Source organism: Leptodactylus fuscus, chromosome 9 (assembly GCF_031893055.1).
Source record: "Leptodactylus fuscus isolate aLepFus1 chromosome 9, aLepFus1.hap2, whole genome shotgun sequence".
Classification (NCBI taxonomy): Eukaryota; Metazoa; Chordata; class Amphibia; order Anura; family Leptodactylidae; genus Leptodactylus; species Leptodactylus fuscus.
Genome location: NC_134273.1, coordinates 44,449,919 through 44,471,632, shown reverse-complemented (window position 1 = coordinate 44,471,632; position 21,714 = coordinate 44,449,919). Strand labels below are relative to the sequence as shown.

Here is a 21,714-nt window from a genome sequence, read left to right as displayed (position 1 = left end):
AATTTTTTTAATTCATATAACCACTGAATAGTTTTCTATTTTGCATCAGTCTGTTTGGCCCAGGCTAGAAAGCAGCATTTCTGGATTATGTTAATATATGGCTTTGTTGCAAGAGACAGCCTCAACTTGCATTTGTGGATTGAATGGTAAACAGTGTTTACATACATTTCTGGACGTATTCCTGAGCCCATGCAGGGATTTGCACTATCAATTCATGCCATAAAACTGTGCCATCTGAGGACCCATAGATCATGAGCATCCAACAATGACATGGCCTTGTCCCTTGTGCATATGGATTTATCCAGATTCTCAGGATCCTTTTAATTATATTATGTACTGTAGATAGTAAAATTGTACAGGCTTTGAATATCCCACTAAGGAATTTTTTTTAAATTGTGAAAAACTGTATCTAAGAAATTACAGAATAGATTGGTGAGCTTCTGACTGCCATTGCCTTTGTGGCTCCAGATGTTTCTTCACTAGTACCACCACTTACTTTTACCTGAACTTTGAGATGTATTGCTGCCACCAATTTTTAAAAGGAGACATTTTTCCATTTCATAAAACACACAAAAAAAACCCCCTAAACATTTATCTTCTGATATGTATTTTATGTTCTACTGTCAAATATGGTTATATAAGATTTCCAAATCATGACATTCTTGCTTTCTTTACATTTAACACAACATCCCAACTTTTTGGGGATTACAGTTGGAATTTATGGGGATGCAACTTGAAATGGACAAGTTATAAGACCAATGAGCCAGTACTGACACTGCATATATACCCAGGCATGGTCATTCCTCCAATTCATGTAATGCCAGTTATTGAATTCCTATGGAAGCAAATATACAACAAATTATACATGTATTTATTTGTAGAATTGTATAATATAATTTAAATTCATTATTTTATTTTGGAGTCAAAGTCTAAGTCAGTAACTTTTTCTGACTTCACCCAAAATGTGTTCCCAACTCTACATCCCAGGATAGATCATCTCGAAGTATAACATACTGATCACCCATAATGTGTGTAAGGGATAAAAACACAGCAGGGTTATATTCTTACTTTATTTTATATTTGGATAACAAAATACATTTTCTCTGTAAACAAATAGCACAGAAAATAGCATAAAAAAGTTCAACCATTTTATATTTTCTGCTCCATTTTCAGACTCCATAGAAAATGAACTTCAGAGAAGTTTAACTTTTACAGTCTAGATCATACATGCTGTAAACCATTTACTAATAAGGCCTGGCCTCCATGGCTATAGCGTAACTCATGGAGATTATGCTCTTCAACTGCAGTAGATATCACGTCATTGCTCCTAAAATTTGGGAGGAATGGGGGGGGGGGGTGGAATGACTGTGTTCATTGTTGGACCACATGAAACAGCATGTGTGCATGTAAATTCATGCACCACCATATGTGACTATTAGCTGCAATAACACCGCATTCTACCGCAATCATAAGTGTGATACATTGCTCTGCAGAATATAGCCATGGAGCCCAAACTTAAGCCAGTTTATTAGAATATCTATTTGGAGGTACAGATAAACCAGGATGTATTTTACACACCAGTTCCTGCAATGATAAAACCAGCAAAGTGTAGCATGAGATCTAGCGGTTTGTAGTATACAGCTGATACCATAGTTTATTGCAACCTGTGCTGGCACAGAAACTCAGCATACCAAAAACACACACAAAAGGACAACCGAAAAAAATAGGTGAACAATCATTACAATAGTAATGCTATGCTTAATGCTATCCCCAATTTAAAGCATTGGTAATACAAACCAATGGCCCCATAACCATGGCCTGTGGTTCAAGGGCAAATCAAACTAGTCCAAATTCACTGACAAACGTTTCTGCTGAGACTTTTATATCAAACGGTTTCTTCTGTTTGATAAATAGCAGCATTGAAGGACGTCTTTCTAAATCTTATAAAGTAAACTGACCATTTTAGCAATTTTGCAAGAACTGGTGTGTGACAAGACAATGGAAAATATAGCGTAGAAACTTATGGAAACCAAAATTAAGACGCTTTTGTTTCAAGTGGCAGAATATTTAGTGTTGACAGCCGTTCTCTCCTCCAGAATGAGATTTTTATAACATCAGTCATCTCCCCCAAGCCTATGCAATTGTCACCATGTTACAGAGCACATTACAGTGATAAACCATATACATTTGTAGGTTAGAGGAAAGAAAACTCAGAAGTCTTATGTAAAGGAGACAGCTGGCGCGCTGGGGACAGTCCTTCAGCTCCCTGGAGCATTGATTTTGCCACCCTGACTCCCATCATTCCCTGCCTGTGAACCTCCCACTGTTATGACATCACCATCCCATTTCAGCAGTAAATGCAGTGCTCCAGGGAGCAGAAGGCCCACCCCCAGTGCACCAAGATTTTAAAGTTGGTTTTCTCCAAATCTACAAAAGTGATACAAAGGTATGTTTACTACTGTAATGCAATGGTAGGAGTAAAATATGCTTGTGGAGGTGGTAGACTCTTTAAACAGTGTTGTCCCAAGATTGAAGCAAGTCACCTATCCATAGGATGGTTGATCAGTGTGGCCCAACCACTGGGATCAACCTCTCCCCTATTGATAAGAATGAGTGATGGTTGAATATGTATTCTTCTACTCCATTCAACATCCAAAGCACCATGGAAGATAGTGGCGTGCTGTACTCTGCCATCTTCAGCAGTCCTCCAGACTTTAAATGGAGCAGCAATGTGCACGCTTGATCACATCTCAATTCTAATGGGGGACAGAGGACCCTATTCCTGACATTTGAAGGGGGAGGGTCACCACAGACAATTATCACCATTCATGTCAAAGTTTCAACCTTGGGACAACCCTTTCAAAGGCCGTGTACTTTTGCAATTTATTTTTTTTATAGTTATTGCCTCAACACATCATAAACTAAAGAAAATAAAAGTAACTTTCCAAATAACCTCAATAAAAAAAAAAACAATCTTCTTAGTATTGTCTATATAGCTCCTATGCAAACCCATGTGTTATCTGTAATTGCAGTCCTATGTGTTACTTTACTTCCTGTAGAGGAGTCAGATGGATGGGAGTAACACATGGCTGCACAATTTGCTTGCAAACAGGATTTTATTTTGTGTAATCAAGACATAGGTGCTATATACACAGGGATTAGGAAATTAATATAATCTGCAAAATTACTTCATTTAACTTTAAAAAAAATCTAAATAATGATGGATCATTTAAAAGAAAAAAAAAATGTATATACTTTTAAGCAAAAATAATTTAATCTGCCATCCCTGACCCACAAAATACTGGCTTCAAATATGAACGTTGCCTTCTTGTAACAGAACTCACTTTGGTCGAAATCTCATTTTCTGGATACGATCCAGCTGTTCTGCGTGCCAAGGCTTGGATATGTAACACTTAGGTATGATTTCCTACATATAATAATACACAGATATGTCAAATAATTAGGTCTTATAAAAAGGCAGCATACCACATCACAAGTGATGAGGACTGGCAAGTCATGGTGCAAGCAAAAGCAAGAAGTGTTTCTTGGTGCAACAAGTGTACACAGACAGAACGGAGAACACCATGTTCCAGGTTTCTTCCTCTCATACACCATATTAATGGCTTTAATGAGCAAGCTGCTACTCTGAACAGTTTATAGATGGGCACCTGCGAACAAGTCTGCTTTTATCATCTGTCACTGCATATCGTTCCGTATGGATTTCTAGAAACATGTTCAAGTATCTGAAATGGGACATAATTTGGCCGCACATGTAAACTCCTGTGACTGCACTATTATATCTGTCCTGACATGTGAGTAACATCTGCATATATGGGGCTGTGCTATATACAAACAAAGTCATGTCTGCATTTTCATTTTTCTTAAAAAAAGAGCACTTATTAGTTGAGAACAACAGCTTAGGCATTTAGATATCGTGCATACAATAGGATGGCTCAGTTTCTTTATAATGACGTATAAGATGTTTCATAGATCAAAAAATATATATATATATATCTCTCATGTTTTCTGTTCGGCCAGTTAATACATAGCACATAGATACCTTGTACATTGTACAGCATAAATCCATAATGGTGATACAGCAAAAAAAAAAAAAAAGGTTTGAAAATTGCACCGTATAGCTCCCGGAGTGCGTGGGCATATGCACTGACTGTATGCCAAGTTCACATCTTGACCCGTGGGTGCGTTGTTTTCATTGCACTCTCGTTCTTTAGAAAATACTGAGATGAAACCGTGTTGTCTTGCATCCATACAGACAAGTGAATGTAACCTCTAGGTTACTCCTGGATATTGCACAGTCAGATACAAAAGGAAAAAGCCCCATAGGCTCGACTTCATCTGATTCTTTGACTTGGAGGAGACCGAAACTCCACCCTTAACAGAGATTGTCAACAACAGGTAATAAAACTGTAGTGAATGAGAGATCAGAATAATAATAATAATGATAATAATAATAATAAAAAAAAGAAGTCCAAGGTGGGTTACAGATCAGTCCGCCAACGCTGATGAACTTCAACCTCTTCGGGGACCACCAACAGCAGCTCACAGTTTTTGCCCCGTAGTTGCTGATGTAAAAATTTTCTACCAAGAGAGAAGTTGTAGACATTTCAGTAAGTTGGCAATTTCTTTAAAAAAAAAATAATTAGAGATTTGTTCTAAAAAAAAGTTTAATGGCCCCAAATCAATTTTTCATACTTCAATAGGATCAGTGATGCACGCCTCTTCCTCCCCATTCACCATTGGCTTCTGGCACTCAGAGGGTGCTGCAACAGCTGATCTGTGTGGGGTCTGGGTGTCAGACTCTCACAGATCATACTCTGATGTCAATTTCATGCCAGAAAATGCCTAAAATTTAGAACAATGCAAAAAAAAAAAAAAAAAAAAAAAATGCTAATTTGTAAGTTTTCAGATTTCACTGTTTTTTCAAGTCCAGGTAAAATTTTTCTGGAATATCTTGAAAAATCTTTTCCCTGGAGTATAAAAAGAGATTTTAAAAATTCTGCCCAATATCATTTCCATTTTGGGTTTCCTGTATGAACATAGGGTCTACACTGGGGGCTTGCCAGTTGACACACAGTGGTCCAGATTTAGGTTAAGTTCACATCTGCACCTGGGTTTCCCATTGTTCAGGTGTGCTTGGGGACCCGAAAATATAGAAATCCAATCTGCTTTAAAAGCGGTTACTTGCACTGACCCCATAGACTGTAATAGGGTTTGACGTATTTCCGCCCCAAAAAAATGCATGCAGGGATTTTCTCTCTGCATTTTTAAAGCAGAATGGGGAACATAATCCCTGAGCGGTCACCAAGCGCAGATGGGAACTAAGTGTGCCAAGGCGAATAAGCTTCGAAAATAGCCAAAAAAGTGCCTCAAATTGGCGCATCTGAGCCTCTGTGTCCCACTTGCCACTATTTTAGACAGTGAGAGGAGCAGGGCAAGTATCTAAGCGAGCCAGCGTGGAAGACCCCTGGTCTGCAAGGTTTACTATAACTCGCACTAGAGTGGGCTGAGCGAGGAGATTATGACCCAAATCAAAATCATGATTAAATTGATCTTTTTACCCAGATTACGATTAATGAAGGACACTCTTGTTTACATTCATGTATCAGCAATCCTGATTGGATACAGCTACTGACACGTCCTTCAAGCCCTGTGTGAGTAATATCACGAATCTATGCCAGTTCCTTACTGATGTAGATTTACGATCCTGCGCACCTACATGGTGTAGAATTACTGAGAGGCCGGAGTCTTTTAGTAGTCTTATAAAAGGGAGTGTCACCAACCACGGTGAAGCATATTAAACCAGTAACACAGTTAGGTAGGTCAGGCTCACCTGCATGCAATACTTTTTTCCTTCCCCCATAAAATCTGTGCCTCCTTTCCAGAGATAATACATTTAGAAACTGAGTGTGCTTAATACTGTTTTTACTATCATATATTCCATAGTACAAAGGTTCAGACACATAGTTACAAAACAATACACCCTATACTGAGTAGGTATACAATGAAATCCAAACATCCTAACAGAGTGATGACAGCACAAAACGCAGGTCTTCATATTAGTCAATGAAACAGCATGAATGTATGTGCAGGAAAAAGGGTATCTAACGTTAAGCAGGCACAACTGCTGAGGAAGGGCCTGGGATTCTGGAATCATGTGATAGTTAGAAGGGGGTGACTAGGATTTGCCAAGATTAAAAAAACAAATATAAAAATGGGGTAGTGACAGGATACTGTATTAAGTAATAAATGAAGAAGATCCCCTGCAGTTCTAGTGTTGCTGCCACACTTTTCCTCGCCAGCCTTTGGTCCCATGTATATGACCCTTTGCTTTATCAGTGAACTAGCTGTGTTTTTAACTGTTAACACACTAAGACAATCTTTTGTTATGGCCCCACACACATAACTATTATCAGGGTCTGTAAGCCTGGAGGCAAAACTCAGGACATGTTCTATTCTTGCCCGTTTTGTGACCCGGCCCATTAATGAAATGTATGGGTCCATAGAGATTCCCAACAGCACATATCATCCGTGTGCTGTTTTATCATAGATCGGTACATGTGCCCGTAACCTTAGTTTCCTGTGCTACGGGACTGAAGTCCCAGCAATAGCAGACTTGTCATTGGCCTAAGCTGTGAGCTTGGTATTGCAGCTTTGTCCTGTTGCAAACAAGGTACAGACCTGCAACATCACCATGGGGAAAAGAAAGCAATACACAGTGTCCATTCACATTAACATGTTGGCTGTGCAATGCAGGACTGATCGTGTCCAAGAGCTGTTCATTGTTACTATTCTATCCACTGTGCTCATCTATCATCTCAGAATCCCCCATTAGGGTATATATAATGGTTTTCTAATATAGGCAATACACTTTAACGCTAAGGCCCCATGTAGCGTCCCGCAGCGCTTTTCATAAGAGGTTTCTTCTGTGGACTTTCTGCTTCCAATATAGCTATAGGAAACTACTGGCATTTCCCTAAAGGTATAGTGCACTTACTGGACCACTGACAATCACAACAACAGGATGTCCAGTCCATCTTTCCTACCAAAAGATGAAAATGAGGAAAATGACAACCTCTAGTAGTCACCAGTCACCTACTCAAGCATGCGTTACCGCTGTAAGCAAACTACTAGTGACTCTGCTGGAATCCCATGGTTTACAGGCGACTAGACAACCAGCTTACCTTAGGTCATCGTCATTTCCAATCCGCACAGGCCTTTTTAGTTTGGAGTCCAGGTTGAAATAAGTTCCACTGACCTCCCGTACACATATCCAGTGCTGCCTCTTAAGTGGCAGTTTCAGAGGTCCCCATGAAAGACTGGATGGAAGATTCATAATGAATCCAGTAACGTTCGACAGAGAAATCAGGCCGACATCCCTACAGAAAGCATGGAAAAGGAGGTTAGGAGAAAAAAAATCTAATAAGTAAAAGCAGAATTTTATATCATTAATAAACACGAGCATTTACATTAAACACTGTATGGTGGCTTTCACATGGTGTGGTAGATGATAACTAAAAGAAGGAATTTATATATCAGAATACCAGCTATTACTATAGGTGTCCCTAAACCAGAGCGTGATCACAAGAGCCGGTGACAGTGTAGAAGTTCTTATTCTAAGTGTTTTTCTACTAAGGGCTCGTTCACATCTGCGCTTCGGATCTCCGTTATACAGGTTTCCATTTCCTGCCTGAAACTGGACAGGAGACGGAAACCTGCAGTCATTTGAATGGGTTTGAAAAGTGTCCGGCCGTGAGTGCTTTGTGCGCTCCGCGCCAAAACTGTTTTGTTTTTTTTAACCGGACACTAAGTTGGACATGCAGGACTTTGTTATCGGTTAAAAAAAAAAAAAAAAGTTTCGCCGCGGACAGCACAAAACGCTCACGGCCGGGCACGGTCTGCCAGGTTTCTGTCTTCTGTCTGTGAACCCAGTGTAATGTGTACACATCTTATTGTAACAACCAAGCAAAGCAACATTGGTGCTTCATATAGTCTAACTGGCTCATGAAATTGATAAAATGTCTATTCTTCCCAGTAATATGTAATAATCTCTATGGTGGGCAAAAAAAATATAAAAATATAAATCACTGTATAAATCTAGTATAATGTGTTGTAGTCATTTTCATGCACTCAGATCACACTAATGTCACCTCTCTGTTGTTTTGGTCTGTCGGACTGCGAACTGTATACCTCTAGCACCACTTGTTGGAAGGTAGCTATGCTATAAATCAATGTGAGAACCTTTAACTGGCCAGACAATGTGATTACAAGACAAACCAGACACATCTTCTAGTCAATGGGGTTTATTCCCCTTAAAATGAAGGATTGGCTTTCTGTATTGTCCAGTATTTTACTGGGGAGAAAAAAAAATAAAAGTAGCACAAATAAGTCTTTATAGACAGAATCATTATTGTGACCTACACCGTGACTTCTAAATACAATGATCTAGCTAAAAGAACGTGGACCAAACAAAAATAAGACACAAACAATTACTATGAAGAAAAGTATCTCCAAAAACCGCCCAGTAGGGTCAAGTGGTCAGACAACTTGTACAGACTAGAGAATGAATGGTAAGATGATTGGAGAAAATTTAGAAATATCGGATACTCTGACTAAATCCTCTCAGTTTTTGTTTTTTGTTAAAAAAAACAAAAAAACAAAAACAAAACCCACAAAACAAAAATCATACACACATTTGCAAATTCTTAATGTGTTAAACTTAGGTGTGTCACTCCCACTGACGTCTGCAAATTCCATCATAAAAATATTTCACAATGAGTCATATAACGCAATAATAAAGACATGTGAGGCAGAGAAATTAAGAAAATCCCTACAGTTTGTTTCAGTGAGGCCCACGGTTCCATTCATTAACTCTCCCAAAATGTACAGGAGACTCAAAAAATGTGCAACCTCGTGAAGACTGAGAAGAGCAGACAAATCTCCATGTTCCCACATCCACCAAGCTAGCAGTCATTTATATCAGACGTGAACATCCCAAAAAGAGACGTGGGCAGCAAACTTTAGGTCTACATCACAAAAAGGGGGTGTTGAGGTCTTAAAAAGGAAAATCAAGCACCCAGATTCCCTGATATTAATATTGGTAAGTGTGAGCATAGGGCCAAGCAATTAATTGGAATCATTAGTGACTTTAATCACTCCGATTTTGCTGAGAATTGTTTAATCACTATTAGATGAGGAAAGATGGATTTTCAATTGAAGATCTGTGAAGATCCAACACCCACAACCCTGCAGATCAGGAATCTGAAGCACCACCTGCACTTCACTGGATCAAACATATGCTGATCTGCCAGGGCCCAGGTGTCAGACCCCCACTGACCTTTCATTGATGACCTGTCCTATGTATATATAATTTGGTTAGGCCTCTATTTTTCTTAATAAATAAAGTCTAAAGTACATCTCTGGAGATATCACCCACCACACACCATATTTAGTGAGAGCTGAGAAAAAGATTTTACTAAAAAATTTTCCACAGATCACTGTGTGACCTCACGTAAAAGTGTATTTGCTATGACTTTGCTACTAGTAGACGTCCATGTAAAATCATTTTATTTTCCAATGTTGCCGTCTTGGTTCATCTCCTTCCCTCTCCATGTATGTAAAGTGGCTGCCGGCGTCTCAGACTACCCTATTGCTTCAGTAGTCTCCCCCATACTTTAGGTTGGAGTATTTCTATCTTTATACGCAGGTCCCTTGCACAGAGATTTGACTGGGTTTACACATCCAGATGCTGCTACTCAGGAAGACAGAACCAGAAAGCTGCATAATGCAAGTATTAATGTTGCCTTCATTCATATGAACTCAAAATCAACATCTGCTGTATGTTAATAGGACCTATCAATACACCAAGGGGTTGCAACTAACTTTAAACTCTGTGTCCCTCATAAGAATGGAGCAGCAAACAGCTTGTGGACTACCTGCCTACTACATTGATCCCGATGGGACTACCAAAGAGAAGTCAAACCCAGCGCTCAGCTATCTTTGGCAGCCCCATAAAGATGAATGGAGTGGTAGTGCACTGAATCCAAATAAGCAAGATGTTGTGATCAGATTGAGTTCTAGTAGGGGGGCTTCTAACAGAATAACTTAGATAGGGTTTTTTTGTTTTTGTTTTTTTGTTAAAGAGCCTCCTCCTCCCCAGCTATTCCAGTACTGCCATTGCGGTATCAACATCCATTTTTGCTTCAGCCATGATTTGCCATAATGACACTAAATTGCAGCCATCAGTTGTGATGCCAACACTACCAGTGGAGAAGGAGGAATTCAAGGGAAAGTAGGATTTTTTTTTTGCAAATGTAACCAATTCCAAGGACAAATAAAAGATCATATGAATACACATGCAAACTGCAAACCAGTAGGATATTGACAAAACATTAATAAGCCAAAGCTTCAATCTCAGGACTTGATCCCAATAACCAATTGCCATGCTAATATGTTGCAGTAGTTTCTGCAAATGAATACAAGTTCCATAATCTGAATGTGGTTTTATCTGCAGCATGTGCATGTATTTCTGCAAACTCCAAATCAGATGATCAGTATCAGCACAGGAATTTCTGCAACAAATATATGTGTGCGAACATGCACATGTACCTAGCTGTACAACTTCCTTCCCCCCCCCCATTGTTAGAGAACTACTTTAATGATACTTGGTGTTAGATTATTACCTTCTCTTATCCCACCATACAGCTTCATAACCCTTTGTTTGCAATGCAGCCATAATAACATTAACATCATAGTTTCCGTTTCCCAACATGTTCTTCTTATGTGGGGTCACCAATGTATTAGGGGACAACCTGCAATAAATAAAATATTCATTACAAGGTAAATAAATGGTTAACACAAATGCTCAAAATATAAGGCAATAGCATATTTCTATAATAAACAAGACCAATTGGGTACAATGTGATCATATGTGTACATGAGAAACACAGTAACAGTTCATGCACGTAGCCATGTTTCATCTTCTGTGCATTACCGAAGAATGGGATCAGATAGCATCCTTGGAGAACAGGAATACCTATCTATCCTGAGAAAAGACTCACTTCTTAGCATTAAAGAGGATCTGCCAAGTACAGCACAGTAAATGCCACATTCCTCTCGCTGTGCTCCTGATCCAATAGACATATTTATATGTAGGATCCGTCCAACCCTTCAATACATGCGGCTCCTGGAATAATACAAGTAAAGTAGTTCTGATTCAACAAGTGGGCGGGAACCCTTTATTCTCTACAAGATAAACAAGAGGTTACCGCCCATTTGTGAATCAGAGCTAATTTACATGTAATATTCTAGGGACCATATCTTTTGAGGGGGGGGGGGGACGGAATTTACAATTAAAAATGTCTATATGATCAGGGGCACGAATGAAGATGTATGGCATTTGGTGTCTTGTAGTTGGTGACAAATCCTTTTTAAATTCATGAAGAAATGACCCAAGTTGTAGAGGACCATAGACAATAGTTAGGAAGATCAGGCAATCTTCAGGCTAAGGCCGTACATTGTGGAATGCAGATAAAAAAAACTAAACAAACGTTTTTCATGTTTCGTTACAGAGTTTCTTCCCTTATTAAATACATAGGGAAAACACAAGCGGTTCCACAGGTAAAATTGACATGCTGTATTTTTCCAAAACTTGTGCACTTTTGAAAATGTGGCTTAGTCACAGAAGGTTTTTTTTAATGCAATGTGTGGTTGGGATTAGCCAGAATCTCATTAATTTTGATGGTACAGTAAAATGCATTTCTGCAACAGGAAGAACACTGAATTTCCGCAATGTGGGGCCTTAACCTTAAAGGAACTACAGATAATAGATGAATACATCAAAATACAAAGATGTAACTGTGTAACATAAAGAGAATCTTCCACCACCTTCCCAAATCTAGTTCCTTACATCCTTCAATAAATCCTGTTGAATTTTCTCTATAGCTCCCACCATCTCCAACAAATAATTGCTGCTAGTTTTGGTGCCTGATATACTAATTCGGCTCTCTACATTCAGGCAGAAGGCACAAAGGGGACGGGATTTGGGACTCTGACAATATCTAGTCAGAGATAAACCGTATCACGCCCCCTTGCCTGCTCCTGCCTGACACCACCCACTTGATAGTAGCAAAACCCGACATGTAGGTTTTTCTATCCGCTTGAAAAGTCGGACATCTTTACGGACAGGTAAGGACAGGCACGGAGTGCAGAAGAACGCACCCGATCGCCATTTAAATGAATGAAAAGTGTCACGGACACAGCTAGTGTTGCGCGAGATTTTGAACGTACACTAGCTGCGGACACTACCTGTCGGACAATAACGGTAGTGTGAACGCCCGCTAAGGAGGTATATGTCACTTCTCTTGGCTGTATCTCCTACCATGCAAAAAAAAAAAAAAAAAAAAAAAAAAATGATTTTGATATGAGAAGAAAGCTGCGGTTCTAGCTATAGCAGATATTCCCGACTCTGCTTTTAACAAGTGATATCTAAGGTTGTGTTATAGCTATTACTGCACTCTTGCCAGCTTTCTTGTGATATTTATAACTATTTTTCTAGGTGGAATAAAACCAGAGATATAGCTATTTGAAGGGATCATGCCCCTTTGGAAAATTCTTCAAGCTCTACATGCTGCACTGACTACCGGCATACAGAGAGAGATTCCCTGGCAATGCTTAGAGTATTGCTAATGAGAATGTCGCAGCCTATTTTCTATTAAAAGGAAGTTACATAGGTTAATAAAGTATTAAATTACCCCCTTAAATACAAGGCCTAGAAGTTAGAAGCCACCACCGGAAGAAGACGTGGTGAAGACCTCGTTCCAGAAGAAGATGGAGGTGGCGCTGGAGAGTTATCTCGCAGCATTGGGGCCGCCCCCAGTGCTATTTACATACAGAGAAAAAAACGGGACTTTTGGCGAATGGCGGCGCGGAGAAGACAACGAAAGGTAGGAGACGAATAGCCTTTCTTAAGGCAATTCTGACGTGTTAGGGAGAAAAAAAAGTGATTGAATGATAGGATCTCTTTAAGCAATTAATATAATTGCAGATAACATACAGCAGCAAGCTACGGTACATGTGTGTGCCTGAGGCCTTACAACACACACACACAAAAAAAATGAATAGTTTACAGAGATCTATGATCAGTGATACTTACAAAAGATTTTCTACCAATGTTCTTACGTGAATGAGAATCAAGATTAACTATATACACATAGTATAGTCTTCCTACATCCCTCACCTCTGGAATATTTCCTGAAGGGCTTCCCGAGTGAAAGCTCCAGCATCCTGGAAGACATTATTCAAGGCATGGAGGGCGCAGAGCTCCCGGCGCTGCTTTTCGTGATATATGTGTGCTGGCAGAGGCTCCTGAGACTCGCTTTCAGATTTTGCCTTATCCCCTTTCCATGGTACACAGCTCATGGCTGTAAATAAGTGTTGGGGCCAAAGCACAGTAAGTAACAATGAGTATGTCCCAGAAAAGCCCTTTAGTACGAGTGTCCACGAGGGGTCCTAGTATGGCTCATGTGATTTATATCCCATGCTCCTCCATACAGGTAACAAAAAGACAAAATGGTCCTGTATTCTTTTATGAAAGTGTCTTGGAGCAGTATTCCTTGTAAGGTGTGAGAACAGAAGCAGAGGGTTAAATCTTTAAGACAGGATTCTTTCTCCACATCTCTCTTTTTCCTCCATGCCACCGTGCTCTTTGGGCTGGCACAATCACAATGGCTTCACACCGTTTTACATGGGTTTCTAAACTGCCAAATCAAAAAAAGATGGTTAAAATTCACAATATGGTTAAACTTATTTTTATCTAGATACATATATATATATATATATATATACACACACACACACACACACACACACGGACACAGCTGAAATTCCTAGCCCCCACTTTTCCTTAGGAATTACCCTGCTTAGTTTAAGCACACACTAATTAGGATCTTTTGTCAGGTAGGCGGTACCCACACTGTTGGCTCCACCCACCTGACAGTAGAAAGTCTCCAGTTGTTCAGGACCACTAGGGGCTATAGAAAAGAATATCTAACTGCACCAGAATCACTGTAGTGGCATCTTTCAGATTATGGAAAGAGACAGAGTTGGTAGAGGTTGTGAAAGGTCTTCTGTTAAATGAATATTCCCAATAACATACAGTAATTATATCTATATTTGTAGGTAATTAAAAGTTAAACATTTTTGCAAATATAAGTAGTTAAAAATTCTGCAGAGTTTTAAAGATTTTTTCTAACCATCTTAGTAGCGAGTCTGTTGTCAATGGATACACCCACAAGTGCAGAAACTTTCTATGGTCTAAGACTTGTCAGTAACCCAGCAATGACTTTCTTATTGTAGCTGTGTTATCAGGCAGGGACACTACATGTATCAGAAGATATCTCGGCCACAATAAGGAAATCATGGCTGATCTGACCCTAGAAAAGCCCGGCATTCATGGTCGTATCCACTAGCAACCGATCAAGACAACAAACTAACCACAAGATCTTTAGAGAAAATCTTTAAAACTCTGCAAAATCTTTAATTACTTATATTCGCAAAAATGTTTAACTTTTAACCATCTATAAATTTAAAAATAGTTATGTTCATGGGAATACCCCTTTAAGTTATATTCACATAACAATGAATAATGTCTGTTTTTTAATGGAAATCACATGACCGTTATTTGATGACCCTTTCTAACGGACCATCTAAATATACGGCATGTTCTATTTTTATCTATTTTCACGGATCCCTCCATACACTCTAACGTATGTATTCAGGTGCAGCTCGGTTATATGAATGTAGCCCAAGGATATGCAGATATGAAACAAGTACACAGCCAAAAAATTATTCTGTGTGTATTTGCAGTTGAATCAACAGAAGACATCCGAGGGTAAGCCTCATATCTGCCACAGTTTATCATTTGGAACAAGCACAGCTCCACACACAGTCAAGTATTCAGTGTTGTATCTGTGTTGAAACCACAGGCAGTAAAGGGCAGATAGCAGGCGTTTTTTTCACCCCAAAACTGACAGGAAAAAAGACATCAAGATTCTCTGTGTGAACATATAACTATGTGATACACATCAGATTTTGATGGGACACAATGCAGCAGATCAATCATCCAGGTGTTAAAGAGGACCTTTCACCGCCTGGGGCACATGCGGTTTTATACACTGCTAGAAAGCTGACAGTGCGCTGAATTCAGCGCACTGTCGGCTTACACGATCTGTGCCCCGGGTGAAGAGCTATCGGTGCCGATACCGTAGCTCTTCACCATCAGAAGTGCGTTTCTGACAGTCAGTCAGGAATGCCCTTCCTCACAGTAGCGCCTATAGCGCTGTACTGTGAGAGCGGTGAGGAACGCCCCCTCCTCTCTCTCACAGTACAGCACTATAGACTGACTGTCAGAAACGCACTTCTGATGGTGAAGAGCTATGGTATCAGCACCGATAGCTCTTCACCCGGGGCACAGATCGTGAAAGCCGACAGTGTGCTGAATTCAGCACACTGTCGGCTTTCTAGCGGTGTATAAAACTGCATGTGCCCCAGGTGGTGAAAGGTCCTCTTTAATTTGTACAAATGTACAACCAGCAAAACAATAGACTGTCTAGACTATACAAAGTGGCCAAATGTGACCTACTTTTGTACTTTCAATAACCTTGGCATAGTTTGCCAACCTGTCAGATGACATTTTCAGCAGACAGAAGTCCACCACTGCAAACAATATTTCACCTAAAAAAATATAAGCCGTGGTCAGCTGAAATCAACAGCTTTTGATCTCATAATATAAACTTAAATGGATCCTATCTTTCAAACACATTTTTTTTTCAAACTAACACATCAGAATAGCCTTGTGAAAGGCTATTCTTCTCCTATCTTTCGTTGTCTTCTCCGCACCGCCGTTCTCTTGAAATCACGTTTTATTGTCAGTATGTAAAGGAGTTCTTTTGCAGCACTGGGAGCAGGCCCCAGCATTCAAACAGCACTAGGGGCGTCCCCAATGCTGCCAGAGAACTCTCAAGCACTGCCTTCATCTTCTTCTGGAACGACGTCTTCACCAGCGGTGGCTTCAATACTGTGTAAATGGCCATTTTTCTTGTGGCCACAAGCATGCGCAGTCGGCTTTGCCCTACGCCTAGAAGTTAGAAGCCACCGCCGGAAGAAGACGCGGTGAAGACCTTGTTTCAGAAGAAGATGGAGGCAGCGCTGGAGAGTTCTCTGGCAGCATTGGGGACGTCCCCAGTGCTGTTTGAATGCTGGGGCCCGCCCCCAGTGCTGCGAAAACTCATTTACATACCGACAAAAACCAGAATTTCAAACGAACGGCAGCGCGGAGAAGACATCCAAAGGTAGGAGAAGAATAACCTTTTAATGCTACTCTAACGTGTTAGAAAAAAAATGTGTTTGAAAGATAGAATCCCTTTAAAGATACTACCTTGTAAACAACGATCATGGGGAACCCCAAAAAAGGACAACTCCTTACTGTAGCAAAACCAGGGGTTGCTCATTTTTTTGGCTGATCACGGCAATGTTTGCACATTGGTTCACCTTATCAGCAATGCAAAAGTGCCCAAAAGGGAATCTGTCATGTAAATTTGGGACAGTAAACCACCAACAACTCCACATGGACCAATGGTTTATTCCCTATAGAAGGCCTGTCTGTACCTGGTAGTTTTTCAGATTCCTCTATGGCACATGAGCAGTGAGGCTGGGGTGTAGTGCCCCAATTTTGTTACTGAATTGTGCATACGTGCAATTTTTATGTTCATTGTTTGTTTGACTATGGGCACTGACAGCATTTCTGTTTGGGACACTAATCCACTTGTCCATACTTTAGTGTTCCATATTTACTCAAATGACAGGTTCCCCTTTGAGGTTGCAATAAACAGTCTGTTGGGACTCTAGCTGCTTAAGTTCTCCAGGAGACAGGGACTCCCGGGGTGCATAAACTCACTGGGGAAGAGATCCCATTGAGCGAGGCACACTTCCTTTTTCACAGCTTGTAAGCACTCACCCATTTTTGCTTGGTCTTTCCGCCTTGGAAAGGGAAATTTATTTTTTAAGCCGACAGTCAACATAGAAAAGCTGTAGGTCACTGCCTCACTACTGGACTACTGTTTCATACTGTAATCACAATGGGACAGGTGATTCACAGCATTGTAGGTAAGGTAGGGTTCACACTATTGTTGGTGTCCGCTCAGAAGGTGTCCGTTTAAAAAAAACAAAAACAGACACCTATCATAACGGACAATAACTGATGGTTATCAGTTACTGTCCGTTGCCCATAGATATCAATGTTAAAAAAAAAAATGGACTTGGGTGTAAACGGACACAAGATAAAATCCCATTGAAGTGAATGGACATTGCTAACAGACCAGCTAGTGTCCATTGCCAAAATCCTATACAGACAATAGCCACAGACACTGCTGAGAGGACACCAATGGTAGTATGAACGCCACCTAACCATGGTATTGGAAGTCCATGAAATATGACCAATGTAAACATGATCACTGGAAGTTGTTTTCCTTCCATCTACAGCGCTGGAGAATAATTCTATGGTACTCAAATAATCTAAAGTAATTGAAGAGGTTTTCAGGCCCCAAATCAACTTTTCATACTCAAGACTTGACTTATCCATAGGTAGTGTGAATAGGTCATCTGTATGAATAATCTATTTGGGGCCAGAAAACACATTTAAAGGGGTTATCTGTGGAATAATAAGACTTACCACGGCAGTCCATACACTGGTTAAGCTTTAGGAGTAATCCACAGTCCAGGCCCTCTAAAGCCCTGTCTGCAGAGGATTGCTAGGGAGGCCACAAGTCTCTTTCCTCTGCCTCCCCTTGTATGCCCTGACTCTAGTATAGCCAAGCTGGAGACAGAAAAGAGTAGCAAGGGCTGTAAGGAAGAGACAGGAACAAGAGTCCACCAGACAGCCCTCTGCAGTGTAGTATACAGATAGTATATCAGTACAGCACTATAGAATACACTGGTGCTATATAAACCTCTACTATGAGGCATTACCCAAATACATGGCTTTCATAGTTGGTAAAGTTGCCAACAATGGGAGAATTCTATGTGTCAGCTGAGCCATTCATGGAGCACATACTACTAGAAGTTGTCAGGAGGGGCGACCAGTGAGCTACAAGGGGAAGTTGTCAGCAGAGAAGGTTCTGGCTGATGGTGGAGGAGAACATGGGCTAAGCAGCTGCTGTATTGTGAATGGCCACTGAGGTCCTGCACTGTGCCCTATGTGCACATACAGTGCCGCCCGGGTACATGGCCTATGTCTCCACCACTAGCCACATTACTACATAGAACAGACTTGTGCACTGACCTCCTCCGGCTCACCACCTCGTGCAGACACTCCTTCCCAGAACCTCGATCTCCACAAGCCGCACAAGTTCACATCCTTCCCCCCTCTCTCGTCCGCCACTAGCGCCGTTCCCGTGCAGTTCACCAGCTGTGTGACGTCACTGGTCCTAGCATTTCAACAGAACCAGCCCTATCGCTTTGGTTCCTTGCGCTGATTGGAGGTGTGATGACATCACAAGAGTTCCACGCCTCGCTTGCGATCTCCAACCTAATTGGCTCAGTGATTGCCTGCGGTGGGTGGGGTCTGCTAACTACTTGAAACTTCTAACTTCCGCTTTCGTGCTTTGTTTTGTCGCCTCAAGGCGCAAAGTTTTGCCTGATTTTCTTACTATTATTCACATATTTGCGTCACTGACAGCGCAGGCTCAATCTGTCCTCATACCAATACAAGCCTCTTACTTTTGGTTTTACAGGTTAGCTAATAGCACTTAAAATAAGTTCAGACGTAATGTTTTGCTGCGATTTTTTTTTTCTTTTTTGCGACTTCCAGACGTTAAATAAATGCAGTTGTAAAGCACATGCAGAGAAAGTACTGGTACTATTCCGTTATCGGGCCAGCAGCAGCGCATTTCAGCACCAGCTTTCGGGACAGCAGTTCAGTTCAGCAGCGGGAATTACAATGACATCCGAGGACTGCTGGCCCGATGCTTGTGCCCAGTAGCCAGTACATCAATGACCCCCCCTCCATCTCCTCCTCCTTCCAGTGCTGCCCCCCAGCTCTCCTTACATCTACCCCGTACCCTCTCCCCGCCACATGACTAAGCCGATGCTGGCCCGATGATAGAGGCCGTGCTTGTGTGTAGTAGGCAGTACATCGATCGATGCCCTCATCCTCCTCTTCCTTCCAGTGCTGCCCCCCAGCTCTTCTTACATCTGCCCCGTACCCTCTCCCTGTAATAGGCCTCACCGTAAATCTTGAGCAATGAATGCTACTAGATAGCCGCCGGACGCTGCAGAAAGTTTGTCCCTCCGGCTCGCTGTAGCTCACCGTTCCTATAGTCGGCGTGTTTCTTGTCAGGGCCTGGATTGAGCCCCGGTGTCTTTCCTTTCGGTCTCGGTACTAGCGCTGAGGTGAGGCCTAGTCGTGTGGCGGGGAGAGGGTACGGGGAAGATGTAAGGAGAGCTGGGGGGCAGCACTGGCAGGAGGAGAAGGATGGGGGAGGGGGGTCATCGATGTACTGGTTACTGGGCACAAGCATCGGGCCAGCAGTCCTCGGATGTCATTGTAATTCCCGCTGCTGAACTGCTGTCCCGAAAGCTGCTGCTGAACTGCGCTGCTGCTGGCCCGATAACGGAATAGTACCAAAGTACTTTACTGAAAAGTTTAGCAAGTTCTTATGTATGTATTAGGGTATGTTCACACAAAGTTTTTTGCAGGCGGATTTCGACGTGGAATTCGCCTCAAAATCTGCCTGCAAAAATGGCTCCCATTGACTTCAATGGGAGTTGCTCGCGTTTTTTTATCCGCTAGCTAGTAGCGGAAAAAAAGAAGCGACAAGCCCTATCTTGCTGCGGATACCACAGCTCAAGACACACTCCAGTTTAGGCCCATTCGTTCTGGCTTAATCAGGAGCGGCGTACTGATGCAGTGCACTGGCATCCGTTGCGGCATTCTGCTCCGATTAGGGCCTAATCGAGAGGGAGTCTCGTGCCGCGGACGAGTCAGCCACGGAAAGAAAGCGCATGTCGCTTCTTTTTTCCGCTAGATTGATTTCAATGGGAGCCGTTTTTTGCTAGAGGATTTTGAAGCAGATTCCGCGTCAAAATCTGCTGCCAAAAAACTCTGTGTGAACTAGCCCAAAAACCACATGGCGGAAAACTTTTCTGCCGTGTGAACAAGTCCTTAGACGGATTGTTTTGGGCGTATTTATTCAGTTACCTGCTCTGGAGATGCATTTGATGGACCCAGAGGTCATGTGACAGCTCCCTGGGTCATTTTGCCTCCTTCTCCAATCTCACAGGTAGTTAATGACTGGACTGACCTGCAGAGCTGACCATCAAAAACATGGGTAAGTGATTAAATATTCCCTAGACAACCCCTTTAAGATAATTTGTCTCTCATTAATCATACTTTCTAATACAGTATTAGAGATCAGGGAGAACAGTGTGCAAATATTTTGGGTAAGACTGCTCCCCTCCTTTTGGGATATAGTGTAATACACTTTATTGTTCCATGGACTTCACATGTTGGTCATGTCTTTTTTTCATGATGAGTTCTGAGGGAATTAAGCATGGTCATAGATAGACCCTTGTATCTAATATTTAAAGAGGACTTTTCATCAGATTGGGCACAGGAAGTTCTACCGGTATATACTGCTGGAAAGCTGACAGTGTGCTGAATTTAGCGCACTGTCGGCTTTCCCGTTCTGTGCCCCGGGTGAAGCACTATTGGTCCCGGTACCGTAAGGCTTTACAGTCAGAAGAGCGTTTCTGACACTTAGCCAGGGACGCCCTTCTGCCCAGCAACACCTATCACGCTGTACTGTGGAGCGGGGAGGAACGCCCCCTCCCGCTCCTGATAATACTCGTCTATGGACGAGCTGTGTGAGCAGAGGGAGGGGGCGTTCCTCCCCGCTCCACAGTACAGCGCGATTGGCGCCGCGAGGCAGAAGGACGTTCCTGGCTAATGGTCAGAAACGCCCTTCTGACCATAGAAGAGCTACGGTACCGGACCGTAAGCTCTTCACACCGGGCACAGATCGGGAAAGCCGACAGTGCGCTGAACTCAGCGCACTGTCAGCTTTCCGGCAGTATATAACACTGCCTTTGGGAAAAATGGTGAAAGGTCCTCTTTAAAGGGAGCGCCCTCTATTGGTTTTCTTGACTGAGACTCTGTCTTCCTAATTACATCATGGAAGATATACTTGCACATTCTCAGTGAGCGCCCTCTATTTGTGTGCATTCTTGAAGCACTGGCTTCCTAATTACATCATGTGAAAGAATTTTTTGAAAGAATTTCTCAGTAGTTGATAAAGGTATCAACTACTGAGAAATTCTCTCAAAAAATTATTTCATTTCATATCCCCTGGCTATCACGGTACAAGGATATTTTTTTTCTTTTACTAATTACATCATGGAAGTCATATTTGCATATTCTTCCCATGTTCCTTTGCACAGTGGAGTGCTCATGGCTTAATAAGACTCCACACACCTAAATGGTGGTTCTCTCCCTATGGAGTGACGATATCCCCTCAACTATGTACTTAATAGTAAATTACTGGGTAAGACTGCCAATGGAAAAGACTTAGGGATTTTGGTGGACAGCAAGCTTACCTTTAGTTACCAGTACCAGGCAGCTGCTGCCAAGGCAAATCAAATTAT

At 41.6% G+C, this 21,714-nt stretch overlaps 1 protein-coding gene across 2 annotated transcripts; it reads right to left on the bottom strand.

Moving 5' to 3' along the window:
* Nucleotides 1-1,083: 1,083 nt before the first annotated feature.
* Nucleotides 1,084-18,535, bottom strand: JOSD1 (Josephin domain containing 1). Of its 2 annotated transcripts, none has more exons than XM_075286886.1 (5): nucleotides 18,356-18,535; nucleotides 13,256-13,775; nucleotides 10,701-10,829; nucleotides 7,203-7,397; nucleotides 1,084-4,599 (listed from the first exon to the last, which is right to left on the bottom strand). In XM_075286886.1, the coding sequence occupies exons 2-5, from the start codon at nucleotides 13,435-13,437 to the stop codon at nucleotides 4,500-4,502; spliced, it is 606 nt and encodes a 201-aa protein (XP_075142987.1). In that variant the 5' UTR covers nucleotides 13,438-13,775; nucleotides 18,356-18,535; the 3' UTR covers nucleotides 1,084-4,499. The 2 variants fall into 2 exon arrangements, with proteins under 2 accessions (XP_075142987.1, XP_075142988.1); XM_075286887.1 differs by having other exon boundaries at nucleotides 13,256-13,770.
* Between the last annotated feature and the right edge of the window lie 3,179 nt (nucleotides 18,536-21,714).